We start from the raw sequence: 16,865 nt of genomic DNA, 5'->3' as shown, positions 1-16,865 counted from the left end.
CCACCTATTCAAGAATGCTAATGCTGCATAGCAGGAAGGCACTTTTACTTAACTCATCTAAAATGGAAATAAAAATAACTACTTCCTGTTATGCTCCACAAGGAGAAGTCTGTGGTTGGCTATTTGGAAGAAATCTTCAAAAACTATGATGCATATTGCTTTTAACTTAGAATTCTTCCTTAGTCTTCCAGACTCAGCAAATCCATTTAATATGAACATAAACCAGTCTTAAAACTCAACTACAATCCATGTCACAAATACCATGTGATTTAGTTATTCCCATTTATTTCTTGTCTAGCTTATAGGCACAAGTAACTGGACTGACACATAAGAGGTACAGTAAGCCCAACTGAAGAGAAATGTCAAAAAAAACATTTGAACTCCCATCCTGACATTTTGCAGTTGGGTTGATGTGGATAGGCTCTCCATCAGTCCCACATTACCATTCATTATGTTTAACTTGTTGGACAATCTGCTGAGTGTTTCTCTGCCCTTCATTTTGGGGAAGTTTGCCTTCCACAAAGCAAATAGTGACCCCAAAAGCAAGGTAACACTTAATATGTGTGAATTCAATGATAAAGTGAAAACTGGATGTTTGTTGAATTGCAGATGTCCTTAGAAGTTTGATGGCATGATGGGAAAAGTAAATCGAGTATTCTTAGGACAGTACTGAGCACTTGGTTTTTTCTCAGTTGTCAGTATCCTTGGAACCACATACTCATTGGTACTAGGAGACTATTGTCCTTGTATTCTCAGTTATTCTCCCAGCCTTCAGGATCCTGATCCTGGTCACATACATGACTGTAGTCACAGCTACTTTAGAGGCTAACATGGGAGAATCTCAAATTTGAGGCTAGCCTGGGCCATGTAATAAGGCTTTGTCACAAACAAAGTCTTATTCCAGGAGGAGAAATTCTAGATTGGATGATATGGATTGGATGGATTCATTCAGGGTATATCCAGTGAAAAGAGGGATAAAGTACAATTTGTATATGATTAGAGTTGGGAGAAGTAGATAATTCACAGGAAGAAGTTAAAGATATCCTATTATTAGAAATCACCTAAAGATTGCTATAGCAAGGACCCAAGATACTCAGCATCCTAGAACCATAGCAGGATAGAAGAGGTAGAATTCACAGTTCAAGTCATAAGGTCAGAAAGTCATTGACCATGAGAAAGGAGTAAGTAAGAATGTACATATACACATACATTGTTATTACCTGTATATTATCTGCTATAAAGCAAACTACTTTGTAAAATACTTCCTTGAAATTACAAATATTGCATTGGAGTAAAGGTAGTAAAAGGAAATTAATTTTTTGGAGAAGCACTCTACAACTGAGCTATACTCTTAGTCCTTGGAAATTTATGTTAAAGAAACCCTTTCCTACAATGTGTGAAATATCTTCAATACTGTCATTAATTCATTTGTGTTTTTCTGTGGATTTGTTAACTGACTTTCCTGAACCCTGGACACAATCATTAATTATAACTGAATTAATAAATCCTGTCCGTTAGCATTTTAAAAGACATTCCACAGAGTTTCTCTGGCAACAGAAGCCATTGCCTCCCCCTGGAGTGTCTGAGCTGCCCATTGCCTCATAAGCTGCATGGTTTTCTCCAGTTCATCGGCTCTTATTTATCTTCAGCTTTCAATAGCTCAAGAGGATGGCAGCTCAACTCTTTGAAGAACTCCCCAGAGCCCTCCAAAATGCATTTCTCATGGGCCACATACCCTTTTTTCAAATCAGACTTTCCCATACACCAAACTAAATGAGAACTCTACTGGGTATGATACAATAGCAGACAAATGGTGTTTTTTTGCCACACCACCACCATGCCCTTCCTGCAAAGCTCAGATTTTCAGTTTTACTAAAATGTCCTGGTACTGGTTCTGAGATCAGGTTGGAAAGTAGTTTTTTCTCATTTGATGGGTTAACTGAAACTGTCCAAAAATGGGACAAGGAGGACAGGGACCACAATGGGAGTCCTGAGTGTTAGGAAATAGAGCCCCTTATGGGGTTAGACCATTGTTCTTCTCTGGTAGCCTTTACTCTTACACCTCTGAGAACTGTGCTCAGACTGGTAATATTTACTTCTCCTTTGCTTGATGCTTCCCTCCTCATGGGCTCAGCAAATGGTTCTTTACAGGAGGATGGTCGGTATGAAGGCCCAACTTTAGCCCATGCTGTGGAGTTGTTTGGTGGCAGACGGTGGAGCACCCGGAATCCCAGTCCTGGGACATCTGCAAAGAATGCTGAGAAACCCAACATGCAGAGAAACAACACGCTAGGCCTAAGCGCCACCAAGAAAAAGAAGAAAATCCTCATGAGGGTAGAGTGTTACTGGTTTCCTCAGCCTTGCATGTAGCCTTTGAGGGTGATTGTGTGCTCGTCAACTTCATAGCCCCTTCAGGTTATGTGAACTGGGGCATGATGAGGTAAAAAATCAATATTAAAAGGGCTGTCACATGCTTCCTGAGTGGACAGAGCCAGCGTCAGGAATCCATTTGGCAAAAAGAAAAGAGAAAATCCTTAGAAGAACACAGGGCAGTTAAGTGTGTGTAATCTAATAAGTCATTGTTCAGTCATCTACACAGTGACATGAGAGCAGAGTAAAGGAAAATATGAGATTTAGAGGTAGACAGTGAAGACTTTAGAGCAGTTGACACATGGGTCTTGAAGGGTGTGGAGGTGTTTACCAAGCAGAAACTACAAAGGAAAGAATCCCTGACAGAGACAGCAGAGAAGCCTAAGAAGCTTTGCTTGTGAGAAGCATGTAGACTGGGTGGCTGTAACATGAGTTCTGTGGTGGCCAAGGAATGACTAGAAAACATGCCTGTTATGCTGTATGAGGAATACAATTTAAAATGTATCATGATCTATATAAATTACATCATATATTATGACTATGAAACACTATGGCTATCTGCATGACTATCTTAAAAAAAAAAAGCCCCACTCTGTGTCTATACATGGTGTTGATGATTAGTAGAATTTTTTTCTGCTTCACAATTCTGTGTGGACACAGAAGATACAGAGGTGAGGTGATTCTTTGTTCCTGCCTCTCCTCCTAAGGTGTGCTGATAGTATAGCACACTGGATAGATAATGGGACATGAGAATACAGGATCAACATAAAGTCTTTAATGGTCTCACCAGGAAGAGACAATATTGAAAGTGAGTAGGCCTGGACTAAAGCAGGCTAGGAGCCATGGTGAATGTTATGTTTCCAGGGAGAGAGTGGAGAGGCCACTGACGACGAGATGGCTACCCGAAAGGCCAAAGTATACAAGGAGTGTCGAAGCCGGAGCGGTTCTGATCCTCAGGACATTAATGAACAGGAAGAATCAGGTAAGGCCACTTGTTCACATCCAAGACTTTTCTGTTATATTTATGGAGAAAATATGCATATATTTTCAAGCTGTGAATTTCATATTATGGGCATTGCTAACAAAACTCTCTTAACCAGATGATTAAACCCAACCCTAGAGGCACTCTCTGCTACCACACTGTATTTAGAACATTCTCATTAAATTGCCATCGTCTGAGAATGTTAGATGTATGGCATATAACTTGATGAATTAGACCGAAAATTCTCAAGCCTGGCTACACTGAGAATCAATCTGCATGTGGTCGCCACTCCCAAGACCAACTGACTTAGATATTCTTTTCTTGGGACTTGGGCATCTGTATATTTTTCTCAAGCTCCCCAGATGATTTCTATGTATGGCCAATTGAGACTCTACCAGTTATTCATCAAAATACTTGAATGCTTCTGATATAGAAATCAGTTGCCTGTATTGGTTTGCTCAGACACCAAGGGGCATGTATTTTTTGATCTGAGTGACTGTCTCTTCTCTGTCCTTTCTATTCACAGAGGCAAATGCCATCGCTAGCCCTCCCAATCCGGTTCCTTCCAGAAGAGCTCACTCTTTGACCACGGCTGGGTCTCCCAACTTGTCTGCTGGCACATCATCTCCCATCAGGCCAGTCTCCTCCCCTGTGCTGTCTTCTTCAAACAAGAGTCCATCCAGGTGGGGCCTTAACATGAAGGAGGGCATGTACAACAATTGTGTCTCTTTTGACTCACAGTTGAATTGAAAACTGCTCACGCATTTTTAAGTGGTGTTGTGTTTTGAGTCTATATACCTACCTTTTCATATTACTCTTGTTGAGACACCAACCCCTCAAAGCTTAGTAGTGGTCATAAAACCCAAACTATGACTCTCTAAATCTATACTGTAGCTGCTAATCACATGTGGGTATTTAAATTAAATTGAAAATTCAGTTCTTCAGTCACATTCCAAATGCTCCATAATTCTAACTGCCTGGTGGTTACCACATTGAATTCTGTGAAAGCATTTCTGCCACTGCAAAAAGTTCTACTGGAAGCCAGGAGCCAGTGCCTCACGCCTGTAATCCTAGCTACTCAGGAGACTGAGATTTGAGCATCACAGTTCAATTTGAAGCCAGCCTAGGCAGGAAAGACCATAAAACTCTTAGTTTCAATACATTATTGAGAAAAAGCTGGAAATAACACTTGGCTTAACTGGTAGAGTGCTAGCCTTGAACACAAAGAGGCTGAGGGACAGTGGCCCTTAGTTCAAGCACCAGGACTGGAAAAAAAAATTCTATTGGAGAGCACTACTCTAAATGAAGAATAAATTAAATGCAGTGTAAGCTAACTGACACTTTGCTTAATGGTGAAATACATCTAATATTTTTCTTACAAATCAGAAAAGTTATACATGCCTAGATAAATGAATACAAGTTTTACAGCAATTTGGAGGTGTTTATATATATACGTACTCTGGTACTATAGTAAATTATCACTTATGGGCCATATAAATTACAGATTAAAATAAAATCTCCTCTCTCAAAAGAAGAAATATATGAAAATGAAAGGCCTCTAAAGGGAGCCAGAATACTACTCCATCTCCCTGTAGCCCACATTAAAGCTAAAGAAATAGATTCCAGACAGAGCCAAGATTAACAGCCATTATTCACATTATTACACAGCAGAGTAGGTCTGAGCACACATTGGCTTTGGAAATGTTGATTTCATAGAGATATGAACATTTCTCTCTCACATACTCTCTTTCTTTCCCTCTCTCTCTCTCTCTCTTCCCATCTCTGTCTCCATCTCTCCTCCTATCTCTGTCTGCATCTCTTCTCCTCCCTCTGTGTGTGTGTCTGTCTCTCTCTCTCTCTCTCTCTCTCTCTCTCTCTCTCTCTCTCTCTCTCTCTCTCTCTCTCTCTCTCTCTCTCTTTCTCAGCAGGGCTGTATTGGAAAGAACCCTACAGTAAATTGTTAAAGGGGAGAATTCTTTCATTGTGAGTTATGAACTTACCTTCTGTGCTCTATGGTGAAAATGAATCAAGGCTCTATGAGAATTCTTCCTGCTATGCTTGCAACCCTTCCATAAATTTAGATTTATCATGAAGCTAAAAGCTACAAAGTATGTGAATTCTTTACATTACATTATGTTTGCAGCCCCTGAAGAATCTATGAGATAGCCAGATGACCTAGATTAGGTGACTTTTGCCTTTATTTCAGTCATTAATGAGCAGGAAGAGGAAGGACATAATAAGAGAGGAATGTCTTTTGAAAGAGAACATGGCCTGATCCAAGGTCAGAGGGCCTAAACCCCAAGAGTTGAGAGGTCAGTGTCCACTAAAATGCTCTAAAACAGAAAAGACAAAGCAAAAAGGCATCAGCCTGAAACCTATTAAATGAGAAAGTACAACTGAGCCCTAATTCTAGTGGGAAAAAGAGTTCAGTAGAGTTAAAGTGAGGTGAGTCCCTCAGAAAGGGCTGGACTGGCAACCAGCAGGAAATCCACATGTTGAAATGGAAATAACGACAATACTTTTCTCCTCTTCCTGAACCCACACTCTGAGTTCGCAACATTGAATTCCAATACCTATGCCTACACCATGCTTAAAAATTTATCTGCAATGCTCATCCATAAAGCAGCCTTCAGGGGCTGGGAGTTTGGCCTAGTGGTAGAGTGCTTGCCTAGCATGCATGAAGACCTGGGTTTGATTCCTCGGTACCACATACATAGCAAAAAGCTGGAAGTGGTGCTGAGGCTCAAGTGGTAGAGTGCTAGCCTTGAGAAAGTCCAAGAACACTGCTCAAGCCCTGAGCCCAAGCCCAGGACTGGCAAAAAAAAAAAAAAAAAGCAACTTTCAACTGTCAACAGGAAATAATTTCCCATGAGCCAACAGTGTTATCAGGGTTGAGTGAAGGCTGCTATTCATTATAAAACTCTCTATACTTTCTTATATATTTGAGATTTTGTTTACTATTCTATTGGGGAATTAGTGTAGAAAAAATGTTGTAAAACAGCAAGATCAAATGTTTCACTGAGTCGACTGATATTTTTATGTTGAATGGATGTAGCCTTGGCAGGTGCAGATAAAATTCTTGGCAGAGTTGGCTTCTTTCCTTCTTAATATTTTTCTGACTCATATTTTCCATTAATATTAAAAGCTCTTCCTTGTTTTCATTGAAGAACTGGTTAAGAAAGGAAAAAGAATGGCATGGGCATACTGAAAATTTTCCTCTTATGTGTGTTTGTATAATGTAGAAAACAGAAAAGGACAGGCATTATTTCCCATGAATAATGATTAATTTTGGACTCTTCTTTTGTACCAGTACTGGGTACTTGAGCTCAGAGCCAGGGCACCGCCTCTGAGATTTTTTTCTCAAGTTTGGTTCTCTACCGCTTGAGCCAGAGCCCCACTTTTGACTTTTTGGTGGTTACTTGGAAATAAGAGTCTCAGAGAATATTCTATGTGCACTGGCTTTGAACTGTGATCCTTAGATCTCATCCTCCGGAGAAGCTGGGATTATAGGTGTGCGCTGCTAGTGCCTGGACTCATTTTAGATGACCTTTTTCAAGAGCCCCCAACTTAAGAGGTCTTCTTCCATGTTGATCTGTGCTTTCAAATAACTATTTATTAATAAAAGAATATTAACATCAATGTTGTGCCCTTATTAAGGTGTCTAGAAACATGAAATGGTTCCGATACACCATACTGGTGAAGGACAATGACAAGAGAATACTGGGAAACAGCTGCAACTTTAAATGACTTGCAACCCTCTTGACCTCATGCTTACTAAGCAGAGACCGTCTGTTGAGGCACAATGACCCGAGTTGCCTGCCCCATTTGCCCATAACAGCCATGTGTCTTTGTAGTGCCTGGAGCAGCAGTAGTTGGCATGGGCGGATCAAAGGAGGAATGAAGGGCTTCCAGAGCTTCATGGTTTCCGACAGCAACATGAGTTTTGTTGAATTTGTGGAGCTGTTCAAATCATTCAGGTACGACTTAGCCCTCCTTCTTCCTCCTTTCAGGCTCGCCCCTTTATAGAAGTACTAAATGCAAGGTGGTTTTCATTCCCCACTCAGTGTAAGGAGCCGCAAGGACCTCAAGGACCTGTTTGACATCTACTCTGTGCCCTGCAACCGGTCTGGCTCTGAGTCCGTCCCCCTCTACACCAACCTGGCAATCGAGGAAAACACCAGCGACCTACAACCTGACCTAGGTTTGTTCCGTATATTAAGATTTCCTTTGAGACTTTTCTATCTAAAACTTCAGGGCAGAGGAGATCCAGACACACACACTCAGCGTGCCACATGGCACGCTGCTACTGGAGCTTGGTGAAATGCTTTGAGAAGTTTGTGGTGTCATGGGGACAGGTGCTGTTGGCATGTTGGGCAGGGAAACTCATCATCGGGCGAATCCACTCATGTGTTCTAGGAGACAACCAGAAGCCCTCCCCCTACCAGTTCTTTTTTTTTTTTTTTTTGGCCAGTCCTGGGCTTGAGCTCAGGGCCTGAGCACTGTCCTTGGGCTTTCCTCAAGGCTAGTGTTCTACCCTGAGCCACCACACCATTTCTGGCTTTTTCTATGTATGTGGTACTGAGGAATTGAACCCCGGTCTTCGTGCATGCTAGGCAGGCACTCTACCACTAGGCCAAACTCCCAGCCCCTCCCCCTACCAGTTCTAAAGGTCCACTACACACATGGATTGCCACAGATGAAAAGCACCTACCTATAAGCAGGTGGGTAGACTAGTGTGACCTGTCTGTGGCAAAGAGACTCTGGCGACCTCAGCTGAGTACTCCTGTCTGAACACAGAGGACATTTCTCCAACTACATAAGCCAAAATCTCTGTTGTTTTATCTAATCTGTGCAACACCATTCCTGTTGCTATCACAACCATACCTTTCTTTGTGAGCCTTTCATGCATTTCATGCCGGTTATTTTTCCCTACAGTTCTTACTAGAACAGTCAACATGAAAGAACAAAAGAAAAAAAAACTTTTATTTCATGCAGTTGCTTCATAATTCCGTATAATCTTACGTTATTATTTCAGACAAACATGAACTATTTTATAGCCATCGGATATGTGCATACCCATGGATGGCAATGTTATTGTGATGTTTTTATATTTTATTTGGTGGTATTTAGGACTGAATCGAGCTTCTCCTGAATGCCAGGCAATTACTTCTCCACTGAACTACAAAGTCAGTCCAAGAAATGATACTTTAAAATTACTTGATATTTATTTTAGAGAAAGAAATTTTAGGTTGATGGAAAAATGGGTAGAAAGTACAGAGTTCTCACACACAACTCCCATGCCCCCACACACTCACATTCACATACACAGACTTTGCACTATTAGCAAGTTCTTGCACTAGTGAGGTATGTCTGTTATAATTGGGTTCATATTGACACTTTCGTTTAAGACTAGGTTTGCCTCCATCACTCAGGCTTGTCTCAAACTCATGACCCTACTTCCCTTTCTTCCTGGGTGCTAGAGTTACAGGTGTGTACCACCATACCCAGCCAATATGTTATTAACTAGAGTCCATGGTTTCCTTATGCTTTACTCATTATATTGCATATTCTATTGTTTTTGCAAACATGATAGCTATTCACTCTGCTAATATCATGAAGAAGAGTTTCTCTATTCTGAAAATCTCTGTCATACCTTTTATCCATCACTACTTCCTTCTAAATTCCTGACATTTTTGTCATCTCCAGAATTTTGCCTTTATCAAGGTGATGTATCATTGGAATCATATAATACATAGCCTGAAGTGCTCCAATGTTTTTTTTTGCAATTTCATGTCTCAAGTCTTTTAAAATGCATGGACATGCCACAGTTTGTTTATCCATCCCCTTACTAAAGGACATCTTATTTGTTCTAAGTTTTAGCAATTATAAGAAAAGATGCTAAAAATATGTATGTGAACCTATGTATGTAGGTTTCTTTTTTTATTGTAATATATAGAGGGATTACAGATATATTTGCAAGATAGAAGGTGTATTACTTCTCACCTTTTTCTCATGTTTTTGTCCCCATTTCCCTCCCTCCCACCCCGCAATCATCTTGTTTTGTATGTAGGTTTCTCTGTGGCCCTAAGCTTTTACATCATTGGGATATAAACTTAGAAACACAATAGCTAGATTGCATATCTAACCTATGTTTAGTCCTGTAAGGTACTTCCAGGTTATTTTCCAAAGTGGCTAAAATTAAAAATGACTGGCCATATTAAAACTGATGTGACACTGGAACATTACTACTGGAAATGTAAAATGATATAGCCATTCTGAAAGACAGTATGGCTGAATTAAACCTATTCTTGCCGTATGATTCAGCAATTGTGGGCCTTGATAATTCACCTACATTTAGCTAAAAACTTGTATTCACCAAAAAACCTACATATACATTATTATAGTTATAATTTTTAATTTACTTTATTGTTATTTTAGAGGTACTGTACAAAGGAATTATAATTACATGAGTCAGGTATGGAAACACCTTCCATGTTTATAGACAGGAAGAGTCAGTATTGTGAAAATGGTCATACTGCCAAAAATGAAATCTCCATTCAGTGAAATCTCCATCAAAATCCCAGTGACCTTCTTTTCCAAGATAGACAAAACAATTCAAAAACTCATATGAAACAACAAAAGACCTAGAATTCCAGTCCCCCCCCCAAAAAAAAACAACAAAAAATAATGCAAGTGGTATCAAAATATCAAGGTATAAAAGTTGAGGGGAACCCTCAAAAAAAAAAGTTGAGGGGAAAAAATATAATTTTAAGAGTAATTCAGGGCCTGGAGTTTGGCCTAGTAGTAGAGTGCTTTCCTAGCATGCATAAAGACCTGGGTTCGATTACTTGGTGCCATATACATAGAAAAAGCCAAAAGTGGTGCTGTGGCTCAAATGGTGGAGCTTTTGCCCTGAGAAGGCCCAAAAACAGTGTGGTCAGGCCCTGAGTTCAAACCCCAGGACTGGCAAAAAAAAAAAAAAAGAATACTTCAATCCTCACAAAAAGAAGAATGTGTCTTAAATACTTGCTTGTTAAACATGACATTTGAAATATGAAGTAAAAATCAATGTTAATAAATTCTTTAAAAAAAAAAGAAGAAGAATGTGGATGTCTATGTGTCAAAGACCAAAATGTGAGCTTGGCTTTTAGTTCCCAATTGAATCTACACTTAACTGGCATTCAATACTGAAGATCATGGCATCAGCCTAACTTTTAGGTTCTTTTATTTATTTAGTGATTTGTCTTTTTATTCTATCAACTCTGTAAACCCAGGAATATGGACTGGGTTTTATGGTGTGTTTAAACAGAGCATTTTAAGAGATTCTCCAGCACTTGGACTTCATAATACTGTTCTCTCTGAAATGAACTTTCTTTGTAAAAGATGCTGGCTAGATAGGAATGCATGTTCTGTGGGTGACTGTTTCAGACTTGTTGACCAGGAACGTCTCCGACTTGGGGTTGTTCATTAAGAGCAAGCAACAGCTTTCAGACAACCAGAGGCAGATATCCGATGCCATTGCTGCTGCAAGCATCGTGACAAATGGCACTGGCATTGAGAGCACGTCTCTGGGCATATTTGGAGTCGGCATACTTCAGCTCAATGACTTCCTGGTCAACTGCCAAGGTGAACACTGCACCTATGATGAAATCCTCAGCATCATCCAGGTCTGTGCCCATTTTCTGTGTGCACACAAGTGTCATGTCTCTGATCTAGCAATCTGTTCAACATTTTGGTGCATGCTCATGCGCTCTCTCTCTCTTTCCCTTTCCCTCTGCCTCTCCTTCCCTCCTTCTCCTCTCTCTCTCTCTCTCTCTCTCTTTCTCTCTCTCTCTCTCTCTCTCTTGCTGTCCATTTTTCCCAAAGTCTTCATATCTAGGACAGAAATTTTGCTTATTTTGGTTTATTTTTGAAAAAAATATACAAATGAGCCATGCACCAGTGGCTCATGCCTGGAATCCTAACATCTTAGGAGGCTGAGATCTGAGGACTATGGTTAGAGGCTAGCCCAGATAGGAACATCCATAGGCTCTTATCTCTCGTTACTAAACTACAAAAAGAGCCAAAAGTGGAACTGTGAATCAAGTGATAGAATGCTATGAGCACAAAAGCTCAGGGATAGCACCCAAGTCCAGGTACAGCAAAGCACACACACACACACATTATTTAACATGTAATGAACACAAGTCTTGGACCATTTCTGACTCAATAACTATTGTAGGGAATCAGTACATGATTCCCTTTTGCTTTTCTATCAAAGATCCTTCTAGATTTTCTTTGGTCATTTAACAAATATTTATGAGCTCCTATTATGCTAGCTTTGTTCCAAGAGCTGAGGCTATAATATTGAATACATGTTTTGATCTTTCATAAAGTTATATTCTCTAGGTAGGACAAACAATAAAGAAGAATAGCTGCAGGAATAGTTATATATAGAAAAAAATGGAGCCGAGTTAACGTAATAGAATGATACAGAAGTCTTTTTTTTAAAGAAGCCTTTTTGAGAAGAAAACTAATATAAATAGGTGAATAGCTGAGTCTACATATACATATATGTGCATAATATGTAAATATACATATATACACATACATATATGCTGTGTGTGTATGTTGGCTGGTAGAAGGTCTTGAACTTAGGACCTTACACTCTCTCTTGTTTATCTTGCTCATGGCTAGTACTCTACCACATGAGCCATGTCTCCACTTCCGGCTTTTTAGTGGTTAATTAGAGATAAGAATCTCATGGATTTGGGGCCGGAAGTTTGGCCTAGTGGTTAAAGTGCTTTGCCTAGCATGCATGAAGACCCGGGTTCGATTCCTCGGTACCACATACATAGAAAAAAGCTGGAAGTGGTGCTGAGGCTCAAGTGGTAGAGCTCTAGCCTTGAGAAAGTCCAAGGACAGTGCTCAGGCCCTGAGCTCAAGCCCAGGACTGGCAAAAAAAAAAAAAAAAGAATCTCATGGATTTGTCTGCCCCATCTGGCTTTGAATCGCAATTCTTAGATCTCAGTTTCCTCAGTAGTTAGGATTATAGCTGTGAGCCACCAGCACCCAGCAAATGATTTCTAGTTTTTAAGAGGTCATTCTTGCCCTGTTGCAGAGTGAAGTGAGCCATTGAAGGACAGAGAGAAAGAGGGAGAGAGAGAGAGAGAGAGAGAGAGAGAGAGAGAGAGAGAGAGAGAGAGAGAGAGAGAGAGAGAGAGAGAATATATGCCTGGTTAGGAAGGCATCCTACCAGCCCAGATATGAGGTTGTGACATAGAAGTGGCAGAAGATAGGGTAGTGAAACCAGTGGGTTAGCTATCCAGGAATTGGGTTTCATCATTCACATGCTAAATATGGGAGTATTATCACCTTGCTGAGTGCTCACTGTAATATGGTTGCGTTCAGGCATGGTACTCCATGTGAATTTTATTTCATTTTGCCTCCTGCCAATTAATGGTAGCTTCTATCCTCTCCTCACTTTTACCTAGACAAATGTATACACCGTGTTTCATATCAGTCAGCCTTTTTCATTTCACTCACTCCTCTTTTTTTCTATTAAGTAAATGTGCTTAGTATAATAAACTCACATATACTAAATATTTTCTTTGGGGCTAAAAACTACATCTTGCCTTTATATTACTAAATTAGTTCAAATATTTGGGTTACATGTTTCCTGATGAAAACAGAACAGCTTTTAAAAATGATGTCGTGACTTTTTGTCCTCTTCGTTTCCTTTACTTAAATAACATCTTTTTAAAATGAAATTCCTTTCAGAAATTTGAACCTAGCATCACTATGTGTCATCAAGGCTTAATGTCATTTGAAGGATTTGCAAGGTAAGTTTGAAGTTATGTTTTGCCCTTCACTTTAGCATATACAGTGCCTTGTGCTTTCTTAACAACAATATAAATCCATCCAGGTTTCTGATGGACAAAGATAATTTTGCCTCAAAAAATGATGAGTCCCAAGAGAACATGAAGGAATTACAGCTACCCCTCTCCTACTATTACATTGAATCTTCACACAACACCTACCTCACGGGCCATCAGCTCAAAGGAGAATCCTCAGTAGAACTCTACAGCCAGGTACTGAGATAACTATATGCGATGTGGTGTTCATCAAACCTTATTATTTATATAGCCCCAAAGTCACACAAAAAATCTGACTCCTCTGAAAACCTTATAATCTAGGACATGTGAACTGTGGTTTCATGAAGCCATGATGTGTGGGAAAGCTGGCTATACATGTTACCGTTGTTTACTTCTTTTTATTTTGTTCTGTTTTCCTCTCTATCTATACTTAGCCTTCATTCTAGGCAACAACAACAACAAAGTACATGTTTGAGACTCTGAGCTTTTAGATCCTAGTCTGACCTACTCCTACTAAAATTAGATTTTTCCTTGGGAAAAAAATCTAATCATTTCACTGCATGCTAAATAAATCAATATATTGCAGTAGGAAAGCATCAAAGAAAATACAACTTTCTTACAGGGTTAATCCCAAAACATTGGGGTTTTTTGTGTTTTTTTTTGTTTTTTTTGTTTTTTGCTTTTCAATTTACTAGACAAATCAATTCATCCCTATGGCAACCAATTTGAAAAAAAAAAAATTGTTCAGACTAAAAGCACTATCCCTCCACTGTGAAATTCCTGGGAATATTCTGGGAGCCATGGGCTCTCCACACTGGGAAAAGCACATCCTTTTGACCCAAATGTATAGCTCTCCATGATTAGCATGCCCCTTGTCTATTCTGTTAACTGTCTACTTCCTTTTCTCTACTGCTTGCTTTCTGAAGTCCTACAAGAACGGTTAAGCCAGAGAGGGCTAAGCTAGGTGTAGGGTGTCTAAGTATGTGGTTTATATGCCTGTTGGTCTAAATTTGGGGATTGTCATTGTATTTATTATTTCCACAATCCTAGCAACAATTGAGGATCCTTTGTTCTTCAGATTAATCTATAGATATTCACCATCAATGGGGCACAATTTTTATAGCAAAGCTTATTTAGTATAGAATATGTTTTTTGAGCTGTTTTCTAAGGAATCTTTATTATGAAATAAAAAATAGGTCACTAAAGTAGTGATTTTCAAAATTGTCTGTCTGTCAAGGAGCCTTAAGTTTGACACCAAGAAGAACAAACTGCCAAGTAGAGAAAGTCTACATACCCTGTCCCACTTCTGGGAGAGCACAGTCTGGCTTTCTATTGCACAGAGAATTCCAAGGTCAAGAGGAGTTTAAAATCTGTTTTCTACAGGGAAGAAATAATGCCTATAAAAGCTATTGTAGATATTCTGTATATTATATTGTATGTACAATACATACATGGAAGTACACACATCTTTATCTACATATTTTTGTTGTCAGGGTGATGTATAAAGGGGTTACAGTTACATTCATCAGGTAGTGGGTACATTATCTACATAGTTGTGTTTTCCTCCCAGAAAAATATCCAAGGACTAATGTGCTTAATTCCTTTTCCACTATTTGACTTTAAAGAGTTTTAAAACTCTTCAACATTAAACTTCAAATAGAAATTCTCACAGCTTCTGAACAGGGTACAAAACCCCCTCAAATATATTTACAGATGTGATTAATCTAGTGTGAAGTGGGTCCCTTTTATGTCATTTCCAATCATTCGCCATTGTCCTTTGGCCATAATATTCTTCTTGTCATTTCTGTATGGATAAGATGGAAAGTAAGAATAAGCCTGTAGCCCTACCTGGAATTTCTAGCCCTAGTTTTCTGTGTCTAGCCATATTTGGAAATACTGAGGTCATGCAAACTTTGATAAATCCTCTCGTCTTTTTATGATGAAAATCACCTCATAGATTGTCACTTGGCTCATCTTCTTACCAGGCTAGAAAGGTCACCACAAACGGGAAGCTATCTCATCCATGTTCCAGTTGCCAGACTGCATAGCAAGCTTTTAGCCCAAGGCATTCCTCCTGTAGATACACTAGCTGCTTCCAGAAGCTGCCAGTCTTGTAATTCTCAGCCACAAATTATATTGTGTAAGGAGACTCTAGCAAGTATCTCATACAAGAAAATTAAAGTAAGAGGCATTCCACTATCTGAGTTCCATTGCATAAAATCTAACAGCCACTAAACTCCAGCAATTAAGTGCTGTCATTTAGAAGTAGTTTTACGGATTCTCAAAAGAAAGTGTCAGTCCACTCATAGAGGTATCAACCGCTTGTCTTAGATCACCTTTCTATTACATGCAAAGTTGCAGTCCAGGAACCTGTGTTAGGATCCCTGCTTCCAGTTTTAGATCCAGGAGAGCACATCAGCTCATCTGGATTCATCAGCGGTGTTTTCTGGAGCACTTTGGGGAAGAGGGTTATCAAAGTTTCAAGGACAAGGATGTCATGACCGGCTATGGAGTCTGCTATGCCTGGGGCATCCCTGCTCTAGATGCCCTTCTGAGATTAGGCAGCCAGATAAATCCTTGATAAGTCCTTGTTTCTACTCCTTAAGTACTACACTTTCATAGCAGTGATGTTTCCATCTTGCTGAATTTGGGTCTTAATGGCAAAGTCCTGGTTGGATAGATATGAATATTTAATCGGCATTCTTAATCCCTTTGGACTGTGGCATCTGCACCTCTGCTCGGTGCTCAGATAGAGCACTTGCTTAGGATGTGCCATTTCAAATGGCCAAAGATATATTTTTAAAGAAACCTTCCAACAATATTTGGCTCTTGCAAATGCTCTAATCTATCCTCTTTCCTACCCCTAGATTACTTCTGACCTTTAGACAAAATGGAGTGCTTATCCCTTCTTCTTTATCCCTGAATGTGAATACTGAAGGATATGTAGAAGCATGTCCTGGGTTTAGTTTAGACTTTATGTCCAGGTGCTCATCTGAGGTGGATTCCTTCATTGGTCACACAGGTCCTCTTGCAAGGCTGCAGGAGTATCGAGCTGGACTGCTGGGATGGAGATGATGGGATGCCCATCATTTATCACGGACACACACTGACAACCAAGATCCCCTTCAAGGTAATGCTTCACATATCCCTTCCAACCGGAGACAGTATCACCAAGAGAAGGTATTATAAAAAGAAATTTCACAGAAAGAAATCATCTTTGTTGGTCATTTCAGTTAGTCTATCAAATTATTCTTTAGGTTGGGGGATCTCAGGCTGGATCTAATGAAGAATTTCTCAAAGTGTTTGTGGCAATGCATGGGATGTGAGCTTGCCTGTTTCTGTGGAGTTGATTTAGACCTCTTAGAATCTCATTCAACCAAAGTGTAGTCATCAATACCTATGGCTTTTTGGTTGTTAATTAGATAGCAGTCTCATGGACTTTCCTGATCAGGCTGGCTTTGAACCATGATCCTCAGATCTCAGCTTCCTGTGTAGCTAGGATTACCAATGTGAGCCAGTGGTGTCCAGCTAAGATATAAGGATGCTATTCCAGAAAATTTTTGCATGATATTGTGTACAATGGTATATGTAAAGGCAGAGATTGTTCTTCTATTTTTCTTGTGTTCTGTTGTTCAAGGCTAGTATAGTCTTTCAAGTGA

General features: G+C 39.7%; 1 protein-coding gene across 1 annotated transcript in view; it reads left to right on the top strand.

Moving 5' to 3' along the window:
• Plce1 (phospholipase C epsilon 1) overlaps window positions 1-16,865 on the top strand; it is a 224,578-nt gene that overhangs the window by 169,148 nt on the left and 38,565 nt on the right. Inside the window, exons 8-16 of the mRNA XM_090346226.1 lie at window positions 2,152-2,334; window positions 3,235-3,352; window positions 3,879-4,035; window positions 7,207-7,329; window positions 7,417-7,553; window positions 10,781-11,019; window positions 13,112-13,173; window positions 13,257-13,422; window positions 16,229-16,336. Of these exons, the coding sequence (XP_090202352.1) occupies window positions 2,152-2,334; window positions 3,235-3,352; window positions 3,879-4,035; window positions 7,207-7,329; window positions 7,417-7,553; window positions 10,781-11,019; window positions 13,112-13,173; window positions 13,257-13,422; window positions 16,229-16,336 (1,293 nt within the window). The remainder of the gene's footprint in view (window positions 1-2,151; window positions 2,335-3,234; window positions 3,353-3,878; window positions 4,036-7,206; window positions 7,330-7,416; window positions 7,554-10,780; window positions 11,020-13,111; window positions 13,174-13,256; window positions 13,423-16,228; window positions 16,337-16,865) is intronic.

The sequence above is a fragment of the Megascapheus bottae genome, chromosome 15 (genome assembly GCF_031878675.1).
Source record: "Megascapheus bottae isolate mThoBot1 chromosome 15, mThoBot2.hap1, whole genome shotgun sequence".
NCBI classification, from domain to species: domain Eukaryota; kingdom Metazoa; phylum Chordata; class Mammalia; order Rodentia; family Geomyidae; genus Megascapheus; species Megascapheus bottae.
This window is presented reverse-complemented; position numbering and strand designations above follow the sequence as displayed.